Source organism: Pogona vitticeps, chromosome 6 (genome assembly GCF_051106095.1).
Source record: "Pogona vitticeps strain Pit_001003342236 chromosome 6, PviZW2.1, whole genome shotgun sequence".
Taxonomy (NCBI): Eukaryota; Metazoa; Chordata; class Lepidosauria; order Squamata; family Agamidae; genus Pogona; species Pogona vitticeps.
The window spans coordinates 111,693,372-111,710,780 of NC_135788.1; the positions used below are offsets into that span (position 1 = coordinate 111,693,372).

Below are 17,409 nucleotides of genomic sequence, written 5' to 3' on the forward strand. Positions count from 1 at the left end.
TACATCTCTTCCCGTTCCCCTGAACTTCCTCGGCTCTGAAACGCCCACAATAGGGGGACGAGAGGGAACTACATTTCCCAGAATTCTTTTGAACGGCCCTGCAATGTAACCTGGCCCGAAATTCAATTGCTTTTTCCTCGCTTCTCCCCGCGGATTGTGCACAAATGAAGCAAGAAAATGAAGCTTTCGCGCCCTGCCCGGCTGGAGAGGCTTCCAGACCCGTTTCAGGGTGAGAACTAAAGGGGTGCCTGCTTCATTTCGGGGGAGTTTCCCTATGGGTTGATTCCCGCACAACCTCCCATTTCCATCCCATTAAAAACCCCATAGAGAAAAACAGCAGGCGTTTTTTCCTACGCAGCTACGCTTCTGGAATATTGTTTTATTTTTAAGCACGAGGCTATCTATTTATTTAATATACCCCCTGTTAGTGCAATGCACCGTTCTGGGCGGTTTACATGATTAAAATTAAAACAGACATCTAGCCGCAAGGTATAAATAAAGGGGAAAAAAATAAAACATTCACGGAAACAAAAAGAAATGGCCCCCAAGGCAGATTGTTTCTGTAAATAACGAGGGCTAGTAATGAAGGAGGTTGCACACAGGGCGATTAGTGAGGCAGAAACTCTACCACCGAAAAAGACTACAGCTCCCATAGTCCATTGCCATGGCTTCCCAGGGTCCTTTGCTGCCTCAAACTCGCCCAAGAGAAACAACAGCATTGCCACTTGGCAATGTATAAGTGGGAGTCGGAGTGCTGTGCTGGCATCTGGATTTGAGTTTACTGAGGCTGAGGATGATGGAATAGTTTTTGGCGCATGAGGTGCTACGGCCATTGCACAGAGATTCATGTAAGCGTTTATGCCTGCCTTCAGTGGCTGGAAAGCAAGACCCGGGGCTGCTAAAACAGTAAATGCCTAAGAAGGGGACCAGTTGCTTAGCTGCAGGGGTGTGTGTGTCTGCCTGTCTGGGTGGAATACTTGGGGTGAAATTCGTCCAGTTGTCCGATTGTAGACTTCCAGACCCAGCAATAATAATTACAGTATATGCCACCAGGTTAATTCCAACCTAAGGCAACCCTTTGCAGGGTTTTCTAGATACAGAGTACTGCACTCAGAAGTGGTTTCCTAGACCCTTCTTCTTGGGGGCTCTCTGGCAGGGTGTATAGCTTGTAAAAAGCTACCCAGGTGGCTTTTCTGCAAGGAACAGCGGTGATTCGAACTCACAACCCCTGCTGCTTCCAGGGTGTTTCAGCTCACTGAACTATTCAGCTAGCTTGTGGCAGCTGTAAGTGCAAACTTACTTTCTTATTGTCCTCTGGAAGCCTTGGGATGTAGGAGCAAGCCTTTAATAGTCAAAAATCACCGCTGCATCACCACCACTGGGATTGGGACTGCTGCTGGCGATCTGGCAAGAGTTTTTGACCATTAAAAGGTCACCCTCGGTCCCAAGGCTCCGAAAGGCTTCCTTGGGGCAGAGCAAAGCCTCAGAACATGGAATTGGGATGACAAGAAGCTTTCAATTAATCGGAGTTAAATAATTCTGCTACCAGATCTGGTTTATGCAGCATGACTTTATGCTAACAGGATTTTGCCCATTGTTTATCATCGGTGAGGTGTGACTTCAGGGTAATTTTGCAAATTTGAGCCCTAAAACTGCCCAGACTCTGCAGACAACCCAAAAGTGATAGGTTACCCAATTTCAAAACTGCTGCGATGGAAGTCCGCAGAAGGCCACCATCCCATGAAGTCAGATTCATTCTTTCTCAAGAATAAAGATAAGAGCAGATTGCATGCGTTTAACAGCTCGGGGGCTCCTTCAACCATGGCGGATTTGGAAGTCCACATTTTGTGCCTGGAAACATATGGTTCCCGCAATGCTCAGCGCTACCATGCCTTACCTGATGGGAGGCTGAGCTGTATCCCGGATAGACCAGAAGATACAGGATACCAGTCGCTGCGGGCGATCTTCATGGTGAGTAGGCATTTAAAGGCTGAAGTTATTATTTTATTGTATTTATCAACATGTACATATGCAACTTTTACCTTGCTGTTTATGTATTTGTTTTAAAAGAAGTACTGATCAATTATGATAAGGTGCTATATTCTATTTCCTTTCTGGAGACTTTTCTTAAAAATCCGCCAGAAGGCATATTAAAATGTGAGGTATCAGGAAACGTACATTAATCCCAGCAGAGAAACCAATGCATACACAAGTTAAGGCATTAGTATAGAAGTCTGAATTCCAGAATGCATAGGGTACCTTTATAGGTGGTTACACAACACACTATAAATAAGTACGTAATTAAAACTGGTATTCCTTTAAGGTTTCTTTCTTGCATAATTTTCTTTGAAGTACCTTTTTCTTACAGGATCTTTCTGAAATTATAACCATTTCCTGATGTTGCTACCAGGGGGAAGATGCTGTTAATTAAAGAGTCCTTGTTTTTGATTCTAGGTTGTATGGGACTTCATCACATTGCATTTAAGCCAAAATTAAAAAGAGGGACTCTTAGGTTAGCAACCGTCTGCTGCTGCCAGTGATTTCATTTCCCTTACCCTTCTGTAGCTGTGCAGCAGGATTTTGCCCACTATGGGGATTTCTTGCCCACATGACGGATTACATGGCCAGCAAAACACTCTTCCTATGTAGCTGTTCCAGGTGTGATGATGTGCCAGCAGAATAGCTAAAAGGGGGCAGAGTCATGGGTGGGATGGGGTGGTGGAGAGGAGGCACACAAATTACACCTCCTCTCTTTTTTTGCAGTCAGTTTTCCTCCCGCAAGGCTACCCTGAAAGTGTGAGTCCAGACTACCTTGCCTACCAGATCTGGGACACAGTGCAGGTAAGGAAGGAACCATTTTATCCTGGGGGGGTCTGTTTCTTCTTTTAAAAGAGACATGAGGGGACTCACGCCCTCTTTATCTGCAGCTGTGGAAGCAAAAGCCAGAAAGCCAATGTCTTTCTTTAAGTTGCAAGAAGGATAAACCGTTGAAGAAAGTCTTTAAAAAAATGTGGGACTGGATGGGTTGGGGTTTGAGTGAACATCAAGAGAAAGCTGCTTGTAGGTGATGAATAGGGAAAACGCATTCCACCACCTGCCAGAAGTGTCCGCCTCTCTCCCCCACAAACTCTAGGCCTTTGCCAGTAGCATCACGGGGACACTGGCCACGCGGGCGGTGCTGAAAGGCGTGGGAGTCGGGGATGAGAGTTCGACTGTCACAGCCGCTACCGTCACTTGGATCCTAAAAGGTGGGGCCTGCCCGCAGCCCGTTCTCTGCCCTTTCTTTCCTCCCATCATCTCTTCCCCTTATGTGGTTAAAGAATCTTGAGACATTTGTTTGGAACTCCCACTTTAAATTCTGGACCTCTTGAGCACCACCTCACCTCATTTCAAAGCTTCCTTTTCCCTTACCTATTGCTCCCCCATCTTTCCCCTACAGTCCCGACCCGCTCGTAGTTCCTCTGCCTTCAAACCCTTTGTATAGTCCAAAACCCCACCAAGAAGGATGGGTTTGCTTGTCCATAAGGGAACCAGGAGCTTAATTATCTTTCTCCATGGCCTCTTTGAACTGGAGTCCACCACAGGGATGTGAATTGCCTTGGCATGGGGATCGGGGCTGCTGAAGCCTTCATGTCATGCCTGCTTTATGTGGCGGCTGAACCTTTGAAAGGCTGAAGGTCCACCTGTGAACTTTGCATAGATATGGACCCAGCAGTTGTACCCCATTACATGTTCTGGGCTCATATCATTCCTTCAGATATTAGTTAAGTCTGAGCAGGAAAAGCCTGGCTGCCACTGGTTCTACAGAGTCCTCTTGCAAATCTACCCATCTCTGAAGCAAAGCGAGGACCACTCAAACTACAACAATCCTCTCAGTATCATTCTGAGTCTCTAGCTTTGTCTGCTAATTCTCTGCATCTCGCCTGCCTGCAGCTTCCGCCTTGTCCTGTCCCCTCAAGAGCTTATGACCGACCGGTTGGAAGTGTGTCCCAACTAGTTCCCGGAAGAGTCTGCCTCATTGGGCCTGGTTCCAAATTATGAGGGCCATTCATGTGTAAAAAACTCCTCCCCCTCTGTTACAGATGGGACAGGAATGCTGGGCCGAATTCTCTTTGCCTGGAGCAAGGGGTGAGTCCCATTTCCCTCCTCTCTTCGGCACTGAAGGACTAGCTGAGGAAATACAGGCGGGAGGAAGCACAGGTGTTTATTTGTACCTGTCTTTCCTCTAAGGATCTCTGGGTGACCTAGTCTCTCTCTCGTGTCATCTGCAGAATGACCCTGGCAAGTAGGCTGGGCTGGGAGACAGGAGGTGGCTGCAAACTGACCTGGGGGATTTTATACATGTGATTGAGGGTTGAGAAGGATGTCTCCTTAGTCCTAGTTTGATCATGTGATTGCCACCACACTCTCTTTTCTCAGTTTGATCTTTAAGGCCTGTTGCTTTCTCTTTGTTCCTGCCTTGTTCTTCTTTTCCAGGAGCAAACTGGACTGTGATGCCAAGCGCTGGAGGTACCGCTTCCTTCTGTGTTAATCCCAAGTGATACGTTTCCTGACTCTTTGTTCCATTATCCACTGCTAAATGCAAACTCAGTGTACAGCATGAGTACCCACGCTGAAAAAAATAAGTGTTAAACCTAGAGATACATTTGGTAGGCATGGGTTTGCCTTTTGACCCCAGAAGGCTGACCTTTTACACCTTCCTTCCTTAGGCTCTTTGCTGATATGCTCAATGATGTGGCCATCTTAATGGAGATCTTAGCCCCAGCCTTCCCGGCATGCTTTACCTTCATTGTGTGCCTCAGTGGCTTCTTCAAGGTAAAGAAGGAAGTCTGGTGGGATTTTCAGCTTATTAATTAATTTGGGGGAAGATAATTAGGAAATAAGTAAGGGTTAGGTGTATAACTGAAGAAGTCTTGGTGTGACCCGTCCTGTGAACCATTCTTGGGAATAAGGATTGACTTGGCACCTGGAAAGAGGTGTGGGCAGTTCTCTCCATGATTGTGGACAATTCGTTGAGGCCGTGAGGTTTTGGTGAGAAGTTTGCTCATAGCTTGAAGGAATTACCAGTCTGTGGTCCACAAAATTTCCTCCCTCCCTCCCTCCCTCCCTCTCTGATTTAGTGCATTGTGGGAGTTGCTGGGGGTGCCACCCGGGCTGCCCTTACTATGCATCAGGCCCGACGGGACAACATGGCCGATGTTTCAGCCAAAGATGGAAGCCAGGTGAGTGTGTTGGAGTCAGCCATGTTGTGATGAGGTAGGGAATCTCGAAAGCCCTGGAGACTACCGCTTGCCTTGTTCGGGCTTTCTCTTTTCCTCAGGAAACATTGGTGAACTTAGCTGGATTACTTTGCAGTCTTCTCCTCATCCCACTGGTGGCTGATAATCTCTGGTGAGTGAGTTGCTTCTTTTTTCTTAGGAGATGAAAAGGGATGGGAAACAGGAAGGGACGGAAAGGCCTGGCCTGACGTGGGGCAGACCTTTTATATGTCGTCATCCCTGACCCCTTTGGGCAGCTTTGCTTGGGGCTGGTGAAGGCTGAAATCCAAAAACACGTGGAAAGCCTCACGTTCCCCACCCCTGAGTAAGAACATCCTCTGATTCCTTTCACATTTCTCCCCCCCCCCCCTTCAGCCTCACCTACTTCCTCTATGGTCTCTTCACCATCTTGCATCTCTACGCTAATTACCAAGCCGTGCGGGCTGTCTGTATGGAGACCCTCAATCGTGCCCGGCTCGGTCTAGTCTTGCGCCATTTCTTGCAATATGGGATAGTGCCAAGTCCTGCTGCTACCAATCCTCAAGAACCTCTGCTGCCAGGTAATTGCAGATCTCGCTTTACATCGTCGTTTATCACTCAAGGCTGCCGTGCTCTGGGTGCTGAGTCACATTGTACCCTAGGCAATATGGACAGGATGGTTTAGCGACAAGGGCAGTATGTACAATATTTTCACTTCCTACTGAGTTCAGTGAGAGACAGATGCTTCGTGTGGCGTCTGAGGTTGACAAATCCAAAGTTTGCCTTTCCATGAACTGCTGGATAGTTCCGCGGTTTAGGTCTTTGGCTGCAGAGCCAGAGGTTGGAAGTTCGATTCCCCGCTGTGCCACCTCGAAGGGAGCTGGCCTTGATGATCCATAGGGTCTATTCCAGCTCTGCAGTTCTAAGATGATTGTTGTTATTCTAACTCAGGCTTCCATAAGCAGCTCAGAGTGACCCTTGGAGCTCCACTTCACACAGTGGCATCCAGGTGAGTGGCAATGAATAGGTGCCCCTTTCACTTCATCCTGATGAGGAAATCATAGATCGTGGGTAGATGGTTTTATTTATTTTGAAACCACCACCCCTTGGGCTATTCCTTATAGACGATTTTAAAATGTAACAGATGCATTTATTCCACTAAGTGGAACATTTGTAGGTGCAAGCTTTTCTAGAATATTCTTGCGACAAAACCAGAATAATCTCAAAATAGTTTGAAGCTGCGACCCACAGAGGTTAGCCCTACAGATGGGCCCCTGAGCTTCTTATTAATATATTTCTCTCTGATTTCTTCCAGGGTCACTGATTTGCAAAGTGCTCTTGAAGGAAACTCTACAAATCACTTAATTTTCTTTAGCCAAGATGCAGGTAAGTAGATAAGAAAGCCGCATGGTAAAAGTGACAGGAAATTGAAGTGTTTCCTGGGCAGACTTTTCTCAGTCCTGTGAACATGGAAGGACAAATGAAATAAAACTATATTGTCCTATTTGATTCTGGACAAAGAATTATAGGGTCCTGGACTGTTGTCTACAAAGCAGAATTGGCAGTCTGCTCAATGGCTTGGTCACCTTTGAGCTCCTATTACCACCAAGCTTCACCTCACTGCCATCAGTGGCAATTAATTTCATTTTTATTTAATTAATTTCAACATCAAAAATCCCACCATAACGTGTCCTTCCCATCGTGAGTTCCCCGACTGCTACCAGTCACACACCCAGCTGTTCGTTTTTAACTTTCCCCTCATAAGTGTCCACTTAGAAGTAGTTGCTACAACTGATTTCCTGTCTTGGAGAACACTCTTAGCAGATGCCCAGAGAGCTCTAGGACTCCTCTGAGTGTTTCTGCTGTCCTCCATTTCCTCCCTAGAGAGAAGCACCTGGATCAGTGTATGCAGTGCTGAATGACTGTGCGGTTGCTGCCACTGTGGACCACAGAACCATATGTTTACTAATTTGTCAAAAGCATGTGGGGGTATGCACACATGTTGGCTCCAATTAACTACTTACCGCCAAAAAAGAAATATTTTTTCCAAGCTCTGGATGCTGTCGCAGAATTTTGAATTTCTGGTAAAATTCTCTTTTACTACACAGTAGAAGTACAGAGGCCCACAGAGGAGATTAGTTGCAAGTTTCCTAGAACCCACTGCTTTCTCATTAACTGGCACTTAAAGACTCAATAGTTGACTCTGAGACATTTTTTACATACAGTTGCTTGAACTTACGTGTGTATGCTACTTTCTTTACCACACACATACTTAGCAACCAGCTGAACTGATCAGCAGCAAACAGAACAACTGACGGCATCCAGCTGAGGGAAAAGAGGGGAAAAGAACTTTTAGCAGAGAGATGAGGCTCTCTTTGAATTCAGAGGCTAGAAGGAACCATTTTTTAAATGAGGGACCCAATCATCCTAGTCCAGAAAAATCTCTTCCAGTCACCAAAAAACAAACAAACAAACAAACAAAAACAACCATAGACAGCATGTGAAGATAAAATAAAACTCCAGTAGATGTGCCTTCTGTTAGAGGATAAATTGAGAGAGAGAGAGATGTGTACAGTGGACCCTTGACTTACAGACGGCTTGACTTACAGACTTTTTGAGTTACAGACTTCTCTGGCCGCAAAATTTAGGTTTGACTTGCAGACTGAGATTTGATTTACAGACCAGAAAAAAACCAAAATGGAACAAAAACGGTCTGTTACGGGATTAATCGGTTTTCAATGCACTGTAGGTCAATGGAGACTTGACCTACAGACTTTTTGACTTGAGAACCGCCTTCCAATACGGATTAAGTTCTCAAGTCAAGACCCCACTGTATGTGGTTATGAAAGGGGGAAATATCCAGAAAAGGATAGGATCCTTGTTCTCTCCTCTGTAGGTGCTGTCTCCATTCTCCTGCACCGACAGGCAGGAAGTGTGGATGTGATTAAAGCATGCACCCATGCTCTCATCTTCGAAGCCCTGCTGTACTGGGATGTGACCTCGTGCATCTTGGAGAAAGAGTCTCTCTTGAAACTACAGCATCAGCTACACAAAGGTGACGAACGATGAATTCAGTCGGGAAGAAGGGCAAGGGCGGGAAGGAGTCTCGGAAAACAGTCCTGTAGCTCCGTGTAGCTGGGCACCCATTGAGCTCTAGAAAGTTCCTGGCCTCTTCACTAAAGGCTCATAAGGAGTAGAGATGGGAAGGAGGTGTGATCCTGACAAGTGGGTGCCCCTCCCCATAGAGGTTGCTGAACTGGCTCAGTGGAAGGCAGTTCCTTTACATTCTTCTTACGCTTTGTGCAGATGTTTTGTGAGGGATTTTCGCCTTCCTATCGGTCTGCTCCCTTATTTGCTGGTTTATTTCATTGGCATTTTATTTATACCATATCCTGAGGGTTTAAGGCAGGCCGTTCAACGTTATCACATTGGACATAATAAAGTCCTTTTTGCCTTGCTTGTTCTTGGGCCGTCCTGCAGAGTAGGCAATATGCTGATTGCCTTCCTTCCTGTGTCATTTAGAAGTGAGCAACCAGGATTCTGCTGTGGTTTCTGAAACGCATCAGCTATTGGAGAGGATATTTCCCAAATTGCTCACAGGTATGTGGTACAGGTATTGAGGCCTTTACAAAACAGTTTGTAAGAAACTAGTAATATGGATTCTTCACAAATAGTTAGATTTCACTACTACTTTACTTCGGAAAAATTTGCATCTAGTGACTTGTTTAATTTTATTCAGCTTTACTGCTGGATAGCAAAAGAAATTAAAGAATTACTCCAATTTAAAGACTGGTGTGACTTCTTTTATCAAGTTTCCCTCCAATTAATTTTTATTGTCACAGGGACTAGAAACTTGCTTTCTTTTAAAATGAAAGCAAAGGGTAGGCTTTTCCTTTATCTTTAATGTTGTTTACACTTGCATAGAAAGAGAGGAAAAAACAAACAGCCCAGCTTCTACTTTGCTGTTGCTCTGGAGAATGGATGGATGGATGGATGGATCAATCAGTACTTATGCATACCTCAACCTTTTCCTTCAATTTGGATCCATCTTTTTCTTCAAAGGATTGACGGCAGCAGGATGGGTCATCGATCGCAATCTTCTAGGTCCTGAGGAATGGCGTGTGGATTGGACCATTGCTAGGAAGAAAACATTCTGATGCAGGGAGACATTTAAGGTTAATTTGATCCCCAGGATGTGATATGTGTCTTTTGGTTGTCATGGTGATGCCAGTACCTAAGGGCAGCTGGGCCTGCTTTGGCAAGACTAGAGGAGATAGAAAAAAAATAGAGGAGAGGGGCTGGCAGGGTATCTCAATATTTCCCAGAGTTGGGGCACCGTGTGGTCTTTGATTACAACTTCCAAAAGTCCAGACCATTGGCGGGTTAGGACTTCTGAAAACTGAAATCCAAGCTTGTTTGGGACCATCGTTTTGGGGAAAAAATGGTCCTTTCTCCCAAAATAACTGATTTTGGAGGGGGAGTGGCAAAAATAAACATTTTATATACATTTGACAAGAAGCATTCAAACATTTTGAGGGAAGGGTAATATTATATAAACATTAAATATCACTATTATTATTGTGTGGGTGGCTTTCATGTGTATTTTTCTAAGCCTCTGTTGGTCACATTGCTCCTTTTCCCCTGACCTTCCACCTGACCTGAGGATGTTCTCCAATGTATAATGGGATATAAATTATTATGGGAATTCTTCCTCCCATGTCTTAGTTTATGTTGGGTTTATTTCCCACAGTCACGGCCTGTATCTATATACACACTCAAAACAGAATGAATGCTTTCCCCATCCCACGTCTCTGGTCTAGATCACACAAAAGCAATGGCTGCTTTTCCAGCTGTGTTTGTTTTCTAGTATCTTGTTTTTGTTTTCTAATCTCCAGGAATTGAACGCCTGGAGGATGGGGTACATCAGAAAGGTCTCAGACTAGGCTGTTTTGAGTAATAAATGGAGTAACTCTTGTGTCTGACTTCAAGAATGGTGTGAAGGACAGGAGGCTAGTGAGCCGCCCTCAGCCAAAGATGTACAGGAGGAACCGTGTGGATGCGTAGAGGGTGTACTCGTAAAAATAGAAGAGGAAGAAGTGAAGGAGGGAAAGGCGGTGGAGGTGTGCTTGGCGGAAGAGAAAGAAGGGGACAAAGGGGAGGAGCAAGATCTGATAGTGTGGGAGGAGGTTATAAAAGAGTGGGGTGACACGTGGTAATTCAGAGTGGAAACGGACAAGATAGAGAAAGGTACAAAAGACAGCACGGTACAGACAGAAGGGAGTGATGAGGCGTCCAGTAAGGTCTGTGCCTTAAGAGATTTTCCCAATCTAAAGACAGGAGAGGGATTGCTCCCTGATCCAGGCTTACCTAGAGGTGAAGGAAAGGGGGTGAAACCACTAGAATGGACGGTTGTGGTTTACCCCCGCAATCAAGGTGGAGGGAGGAAAGTGATTCGTTCCAGTCCCTCTTACAACAGTCTGCCGCCAGAAGGGGACTGGGTGAGACATCCTTGTTGTGGGACGGTGTGTGCAGTGAGGAGCAACCCCTTGAGAGAGGGATAAGGCTTTGGTCCAGCTCCTGTGTAAGAAGTGACATTTTCACCCCAGAGGCAAAAATCGTGAGTTACAAGACAATCCCGGAATTAAGCTGTTTCAATCCATTTAATCTTGTTAGTTCGGAAGTTGATGTTAATAAAGTTGAAGCAGTTGGTAATTCAAAGCTGTCTCCGACTCTTATTCCCGCCAAAATGAGGGAGCCGTCACTGGTTTTAGAAGAACCCGAGCACAAATGGGTTCTGTTAAGATCCTGGAGGTGCTCAGCAAACCCAGATCTTAAAAGGACTGAGGATCATGGCCTGAGAGATACCAAACTTCCAGGTAATAGTTTTGGACAGTGTTGAAGACAAAGGCATATTAGTAAATGTGACTTGGAGGGACAGGCACCTATATATAATCAGGAAGAAAGTTACTGTGCACAAGCTGTTGTGAAGATGGAACACCTTATAGAAGACACTTAAAAGACAAGAGTGTGGACAAAGTACAGTGGTGCCTTGCTTAATGATTTACTCGTTAAACGACAAAACCGCTATACGATGACTTCTGCGATCGCTTTTGCGATCGCAAAACAATGTTTTAATAGGCAAAATTCGTTTCCCGATGATCGGTTCCCTGCTTCGGGAACCGATTCTTCACATTACAACGTTTTTAAAACAGCTGATCAGCTGCTTCAAAATGGCTCCCCGCTGTGTTTTTGGACGGATTCCTTGCTATACAGGCACCGAAAATCGCCACCCCTATGGAGGATCTTCGCTGGATGGTGAGGTTTTCAGCCCATTGGAACGCATTGAACGGGTTTTCAATGCATTTCAATGGGATTTTTTATTTCGCTTAACAAGGATTTCGCTCTACAGCGATTTCGCTGGAACGGATTATCCTCGTTAAGCAAGGCACCACTGTACTTTTATTGGATGAGTTCCCCACTGAGCATGGTCATGGCCGGGGGATTCTGGGGTTTGCGACCCCAGAAAAGAAACTTTCCCAGGCTCCGGATAAGAAGATGGCAAAATCCTAGACATCAAGTTGCCTAAAATAAATGTGAATTCCCCCCCCCATGCCAATAACTTTGTTTATCTCCTCCACATGAGCCATTGTAAATCCAAGAAGGGATTAATCAGATTTGATCTTCCCAGTTCCTATTTTTTATATCTTAAATTCATTCCATCCCACTTCCTTGTCATCTTGAACTGCCCTGTAAAAGTCCACGTGACAATTTGCATGAATTTTTATGTATAGTTTCAAAAATACATGTTGTACGCAATACTGCCAATGCACACGTTTTCTTTGCAAGCATATTTCCTTAATATATTCTCTTTTATATATTTCCTACTACTAATCTTACTTTTGTGCTCCCTCCCCCCTATTATACATATATCTATGTCCCCTCTGTTTTTCTGGAGATTTGCACTGCAGAATTCTGAGGAGGGTGGATGTTGAAGAATAACTGCATTCATTTGATAAAGTTTCAATAAAAATGTGAACCATACAAAATTCTGCCCATTTCTGTAGATATGTCATCGCTGGGGGTGATCTCTCTGGAACAGATGGGTGGAAGATGGCACCAGAGAACTCAGCAGGACTTCCAGTATCAACTGTTTCAAATTTAGCAACTACGGTATTAATTTTATTTAATTTAAAATATTTTTACCCTACCTTTCTCCTTGTAACTAGTAACGATATACAGTATTGGCTGAAATCCAGTAGTAAGTTTCAACTAGAGTAGGCCCGCTGGGGATTTGGTGAGTTAACTCCTCTGTAAACTGCAATGATTAATCTGCCTTATTCTGCTAGATTTCAGCCATTAATTCCACAGTTAGTCTGTACTACATCAGTTGAATTCAGTGCTTTGATCATCCAGGGCCCGCACAATTACCTCAAGTGGCCAAGATCAAAACAAGTAAAGAAGTGACGAAAAAGCCACATCTGGTTTTGAAAACGGGGTTTTCCAGAAGAGCCAATCCTTTTTTTTCCCCTGGGGGAATATTTTGGGGTGTGGGCCTGGAGGAGCAAGATCTGCAGGCACCCAAAGGCCGGCATGAATGCCTTCACTGAACTACGAGGCAGTTTAGCCAAAACTACTCCCAGCTTGTTTATTTTCACTAATTATTACATTTGTAGCCTCCATATCTTCCAGTGAGCACAAGGCAACAGACAGTGTTCTCCTGCCCGCTTTAGTCTCGCTGGGACCCTATGGGGTAGATGAAGCTAAGCAAGAGTGACTGGTCCATAGTTTCCCAGTGAATTTCATAACTGAGTGGGAACTTGAAGCTAGATCTGATTCCCACGCTGTAACCGTAATATCCTGCTGGCTGGCTGTCATGGATGTAGTGGCTGCCACTGTTCTTTGGTGACTGAAGATCGTGTGGTGAACACAGATGGGGCCGTTGGGCAGAAGTCAAGAGTTTGCTGTGAGCGGCTGTCATGGCGGAAAGGCCCTCAGGCATAGTAGCCCCACAGGAAGGATGCGACGGCCATCATAATGAGGGCATTGATGTCGACGACGCGCTTCCAGACGGGGTGTTCTGTGATGTCTGTGAGATGCTTGAGGGCTTCAGCTTTCTCCTCCGGGCTCGGCTCTGCCTGTTCTTGGCTATTCATTCCACAGAACCAGCCCAGGCACTGGCGTAGCCTGCCAGGGGAAGACGTAAGCTTGGTGTCTGCGTGGAGAGAAAAAACGTCAACAGGTAAAAGGACCAAGTTGGATCCCAGATCCGCTATGAGGTTGTGACTAACTCCATTAGAAAAGCAAAGCCCCCCTAAGAATTGCTGGAGGGGCGCTGCGGGCTAAACCGCAGAAGCCTGTGCTGCAGGGTCAGAAGACCAAGCAATCGTAAGATCGAATCCACGCGACGGAGTGAGCTCCCGTTGCTTTGTCCCAGCTCCCCCCAACCTAGCAGTTCGAAAGCATGCAAATGCAAGTAGATCAATAGGGACCACCTCGGTGGGAAGGTAACAGCGTTCCGGGTCTAAGTCGCACTGGCCATGTGACCACGGAAGATTGTCTTCGAACAAAAACGCTGGCTCTATGGCTTGGAAACGGGGATGAGCACCGCCCCCTAGAGTCGGACACGACTGAACAAAAATTGTCAAGGGGAACCTTTACCTTTAGGGCTGTCAGAATACAGCTGGGTGAAAATTTGTCCGTGCAATGGCCTCTAGAACCCGTCCATCCAGTATTCTTGGGGTTGGAATCCCCCAAAGTCACTTTATCAAGTATGAGGGATGGCCTGACCCTCTTTGTCTCAAGTGTTTCGTCTCCTTACATACCCTCCACTTCCAATACATGTTCCAGTTTTCCGTTCTCAGCTGCTGCCCTCTCGGCTTGTTCTCGGCGTTTCTGCTGCGCGGCCTCCTTTTCTTTGGCTTCTTCCTCTTCCTCTGTGTCGAGATCGACTCGCTCTTCCTTGCTGTGCCTAAGGCTGAACACCAGGCGATGCAGCTGAGGTGGCAAGACAAGAGTTGTTTAGGTGTGTGAATTGGGGGGGGGGGAGGAAATGGAGGGGTGAGATGAAATCTCAACGACGTATAGCTGTTATAGGACATACCTAGAGAAGGCTGCGGTGTTTTTCAAGTGTTCCTGAAGCAGTGTCTTTCAAAAATATGCTAAGACAATAAAATCTATTTCTCTACAGCTCTTGAGATTTCATAAGACATAAGACATAAGACATAAGAAATTTATTTGTCATTGCACTCACAAGTGGGTGCAACGAAATGAGGTGCTCTTCCCCAAGGTAAAACTGGACAACACCACTACAAAAAAAGTTAAAAATATACACAACACTCACCATACAAATATAAATACCCCGTTTCTCCCAGCAATTAAAATTCCACCAAAAACTTATGACCCCGCATTCATCTCCTCCTTTATTATGATTCTTTCCATTGTGTTCCCCTCCCCTCCTCTAATTTCTCTGTATTAGGGGATTGAGAAACATACAGCCTTCCAGATGTGGGTGGACTGCAGTTCCAAACCACTCTAGCCAACCCCCTGAGTGCTAAGGGAGTCTGGGCACTGTAGTCCTTTAGAGCCCCCTAAGTAAAGTACTGTAGTTTGAAGGCAGTTTTGCAAGAGAGCCCATCTGTTCTTCATCCCCACTCTAAACAGATTTACGCCTCAATAGTAAAGAAGAAAATATAGATTCTCAGGTGCTCCCTTCCTACTAAGGCTAGCGTGGTCAACAGGAGCTCCACAAGCAGTCCCTAAAATCACTTCCTCAGGGTTTGGTCTCCCCCTCCCCACCTTTTATCTACCGAGAAAACTGATCATCAGCACAGCTACAAGAGGCTTTTTAGGCCTCTGAAAGCCATGGATAGGCAAAATTCAGCTTGGGGACCGTATGCCCCTCTAGGTCCAAACGCAGCTTCCAAGCATCTCCACCAGGAGAGGGATCACTCAAAGTCCCTCTGCTTCCTAGGGGTGCGGTGGGGGGGATTTGCTATGTTTTGACAGTCTCCATGCTTTTTTTTTAAAATGCTAGTACAAGACACGAGGGGGCATGTTCAGTTTTAAAAACTAAGATTGGGGTGTGTGCTTGGTTACACGAGTGGGATAGAGAGGATGAATGAAAGGAAGATCATATAAAAATTAAAGTGGGCTTTTCAAGGCTGCAGCATTGGGGGGCAGGAAATTTACAAAAGGGAAAGGCTTCAATCCATTATGGCAATGAGGTACTTATTCCAGAACACACCTTCACATTTTTAAGTCTTTGTGCTGAATGGTCTGTTTGTTAAGGTTGCTTCCTGCCCCACTCCGTCCATACTTACGTGTTTCTCAGGGATAGGCGGGGTGCAGAGAGAGATGCCTATCACAATGACTGCCGTGGCAGAGAACAGGATGATGGCAAAGTAGAGATAGTGGATGCCACAGATCACACGGGGGCAGCTGCTGGGGAAAAGGCAGCTCCCGGTCCCATAAAAGAATTCTGGGATCATTCGGGCCATGCCGATGGCAAGTCCGGCCACCATCCCCCAGAATGCGCCCTGAAGGAGAGAGGAGTGGAGTAAAATTGCCCCGTGAACGGTGGAACGACTCTGACAGCAGCTTCAGCTCTCTTTCCCCCCCCCAAACTCCTGTCCTCAAACTCCCTAAAACTAAGAGCACAGCTTTACAAGGTGTGTCTTCCGTAGAATACATTTTACAGAATCCCATTGATCAAGCTAGGCAGGGAATCCTGCAATCTGTATGCCAAGAAAGTAAGTTTTTCTAGCTTCTAATTGAAAACTTGCAACTCAAACAGACAGTTTTTCAAACAATAGCAATAAAAAATAATAAACTTTTGCGTAATGTAGGTCATCCTGTCTTCCAGATGGAACATTTTTCTCCTGGGCCCTGCCGGTACCAAATAAGTGTCGAGATTATTGGGGGTTTATGTTCACACTATTTTTTTTTAACCCTACTGTTCAAGAAACCCAATGTCCCCTTCAGAAATGGTTGAAAAATGTTTCATAAAACATGAAAAGGACCTTTTTAAAACATCTCTGGGTTTGTTTGTTTGTTTGGTGTATGTTTGATTAGTGAAATATTAGTGCTTTTAAAATAATTATCTTTGTGCGTGTGTCTAGTGGACTATGACGCTAGGATTGAAACCTTCCAACTGGAGTCTTTGGCAGAGGATGCCCGCTTCTGGTTCGCCTCAAAATTCAGTTATCTTTTATTTTAAAAACTCTTTTTAAAAATAATTCAGAGGAACTTCAAAAATAAGTTCTCTGCTTGTCCGGGCAGAGAACATCATTTAGTGGTAGATTAGCACTGAAGTGGAAAGCTCCAGCTTACGAATTCTTGCTGTCTTGTGTGGTGTGGAGGATGGGGAGAAATCCTGATATTGACAGCATCTGGTCTGATACCTATTGGAGGATAAATGCATTAAACCCCTCTTTGCTGTAGCCCACGGTTAAGTACTCTATCCTGCAACATCTGTGTTTCCAATCCCATGGACTTCTGTGTTGCAGCTAATTATTTGGTACCCATTCATTAAAATTTTCCACTTCTTTAAGCACAGTTGCATGTGTTCCCTGACAGCCTAGATCTCTGTAAGAAGCTGTAGGTAGCTTCTATATGGACTCACTCACCTGCTCATTGACCCTTTTGACGAAGACGCCAAGGAGAAAAACTGCAGCAATAGGAGGAGCCAAGTAACTGCTGATAGATTGGATGTAGTCAAAGAGCTGCCCACCTTGAGCGGCTTGCACTACTGGGATCCATGCAATACTGACTCCCACGAGCAGCAGGATCCACACCCTAGGGAGAGTCATGGAGCAAGTGAAAATGCTTGTATCCCTTGGTGGACAGTAGAGGAAATTAAGCGAGATCTGCTTAATCGGAGGGAGGGAGGTGAGAGGTTTCTGGCTGGTAGATGGGATCCCTTTTCTGGGTTTTCAGTGCTACGGACTCACCTGGTTCTTATGTCTATTTAATAGTCACAACATCCCCCAAAGAATCACAAGCAGTGCAGTTTGAAGACACCCCCTCCACTGATCTACAAAAAAACTACATTTCCCAGGGTTCCTATAAGGAACAGATCCTGAAACAGTCCTAATGTCCACTCTATAGAATGGGTGCACTGTGATTCCACTATAGCTAGAGAAGAGGAAGCAGCAGACGTCTATAGCAGTGATCT

The 17,409-nt window shown here is 45.4% G+C and overlaps 2 protein-coding genes across 4 annotated transcripts in view; one reads left to right on the plus strand and one right to left on the minus strand.

Moving 5' to 3' along the window:
• The first annotated feature begins 75 nt into the window (after positions 1 to 75).
• RUSF1 (RUS family member 1) lies at positions 76 to 10,955 on the plus strand. Of its 3 annotated transcripts, none has more exons than XM_020813535.3 (15): positions 76 to 229; positions 1,803 to 1,971; positions 2,764 to 2,841; positions 3,134 to 3,248; positions 4,083 to 4,128; positions 4,477 to 4,509; positions 4,710 to 4,815; positions 5,121 to 5,222; positions 5,321 to 5,391; positions 5,634 to 5,818; positions 6,189 to 6,246; positions 6,553 to 6,623; positions 8,134 to 8,292; positions 8,760 to 8,837; positions 9,300 to 10,955. In XM_020813535.3, exons 1-15 carry the CDS (start codon positions 165 to 167, stop codon positions 9,392 to 9,394), a joined length of 1,431 nt encoding a protein of 476 aa, XP_020669194.3. In that variant the 5' UTR covers positions 76 to 164; the 3' UTR covers positions 9,395 to 10,955. The 3 variants fall into 3 exon arrangements, with proteins under 3 accessions (XP_020669194.3, XP_020669196.3, XP_020669195.3); XM_020813537.3 differs by lacking the exon at positions 76 to 229 and adding an exon at positions 674 to 848; XM_020813536.3 differs by lacking the exon at positions 76 to 229 and adding an exon at positions 682 to 820.
• Positions 10,956 to 12,868: 1,913 nt separating this feature from the next.
• The window catches only part of SLC5A2 (solute carrier family 5 member 2), a 28,284-nt gene continuing 23,743 nt past the window's right edge, over positions 12,869 to 17,409 (minus strand). Inside the window, exons 12-15 of the mRNA XM_020813534.3 lie at positions 16,862 to 17,030; positions 15,557 to 15,772; positions 14,060 to 14,231; positions 12,869 to 13,449 (exon numbers count right to left, since the gene is read on the minus strand). Coding sequence (XP_020669193.3) covers positions 13,229 to 13,449; positions 14,060 to 14,231; positions 15,557 to 15,772; positions 16,862 to 17,030 — 778 coding nt within the window. The 3' untranslated portion in view covers positions 12,869 to 13,228. The remainder of the gene's footprint in view (positions 13,450 to 14,059; positions 14,232 to 15,556; positions 15,773 to 16,861; positions 17,031 to 17,409) is intronic.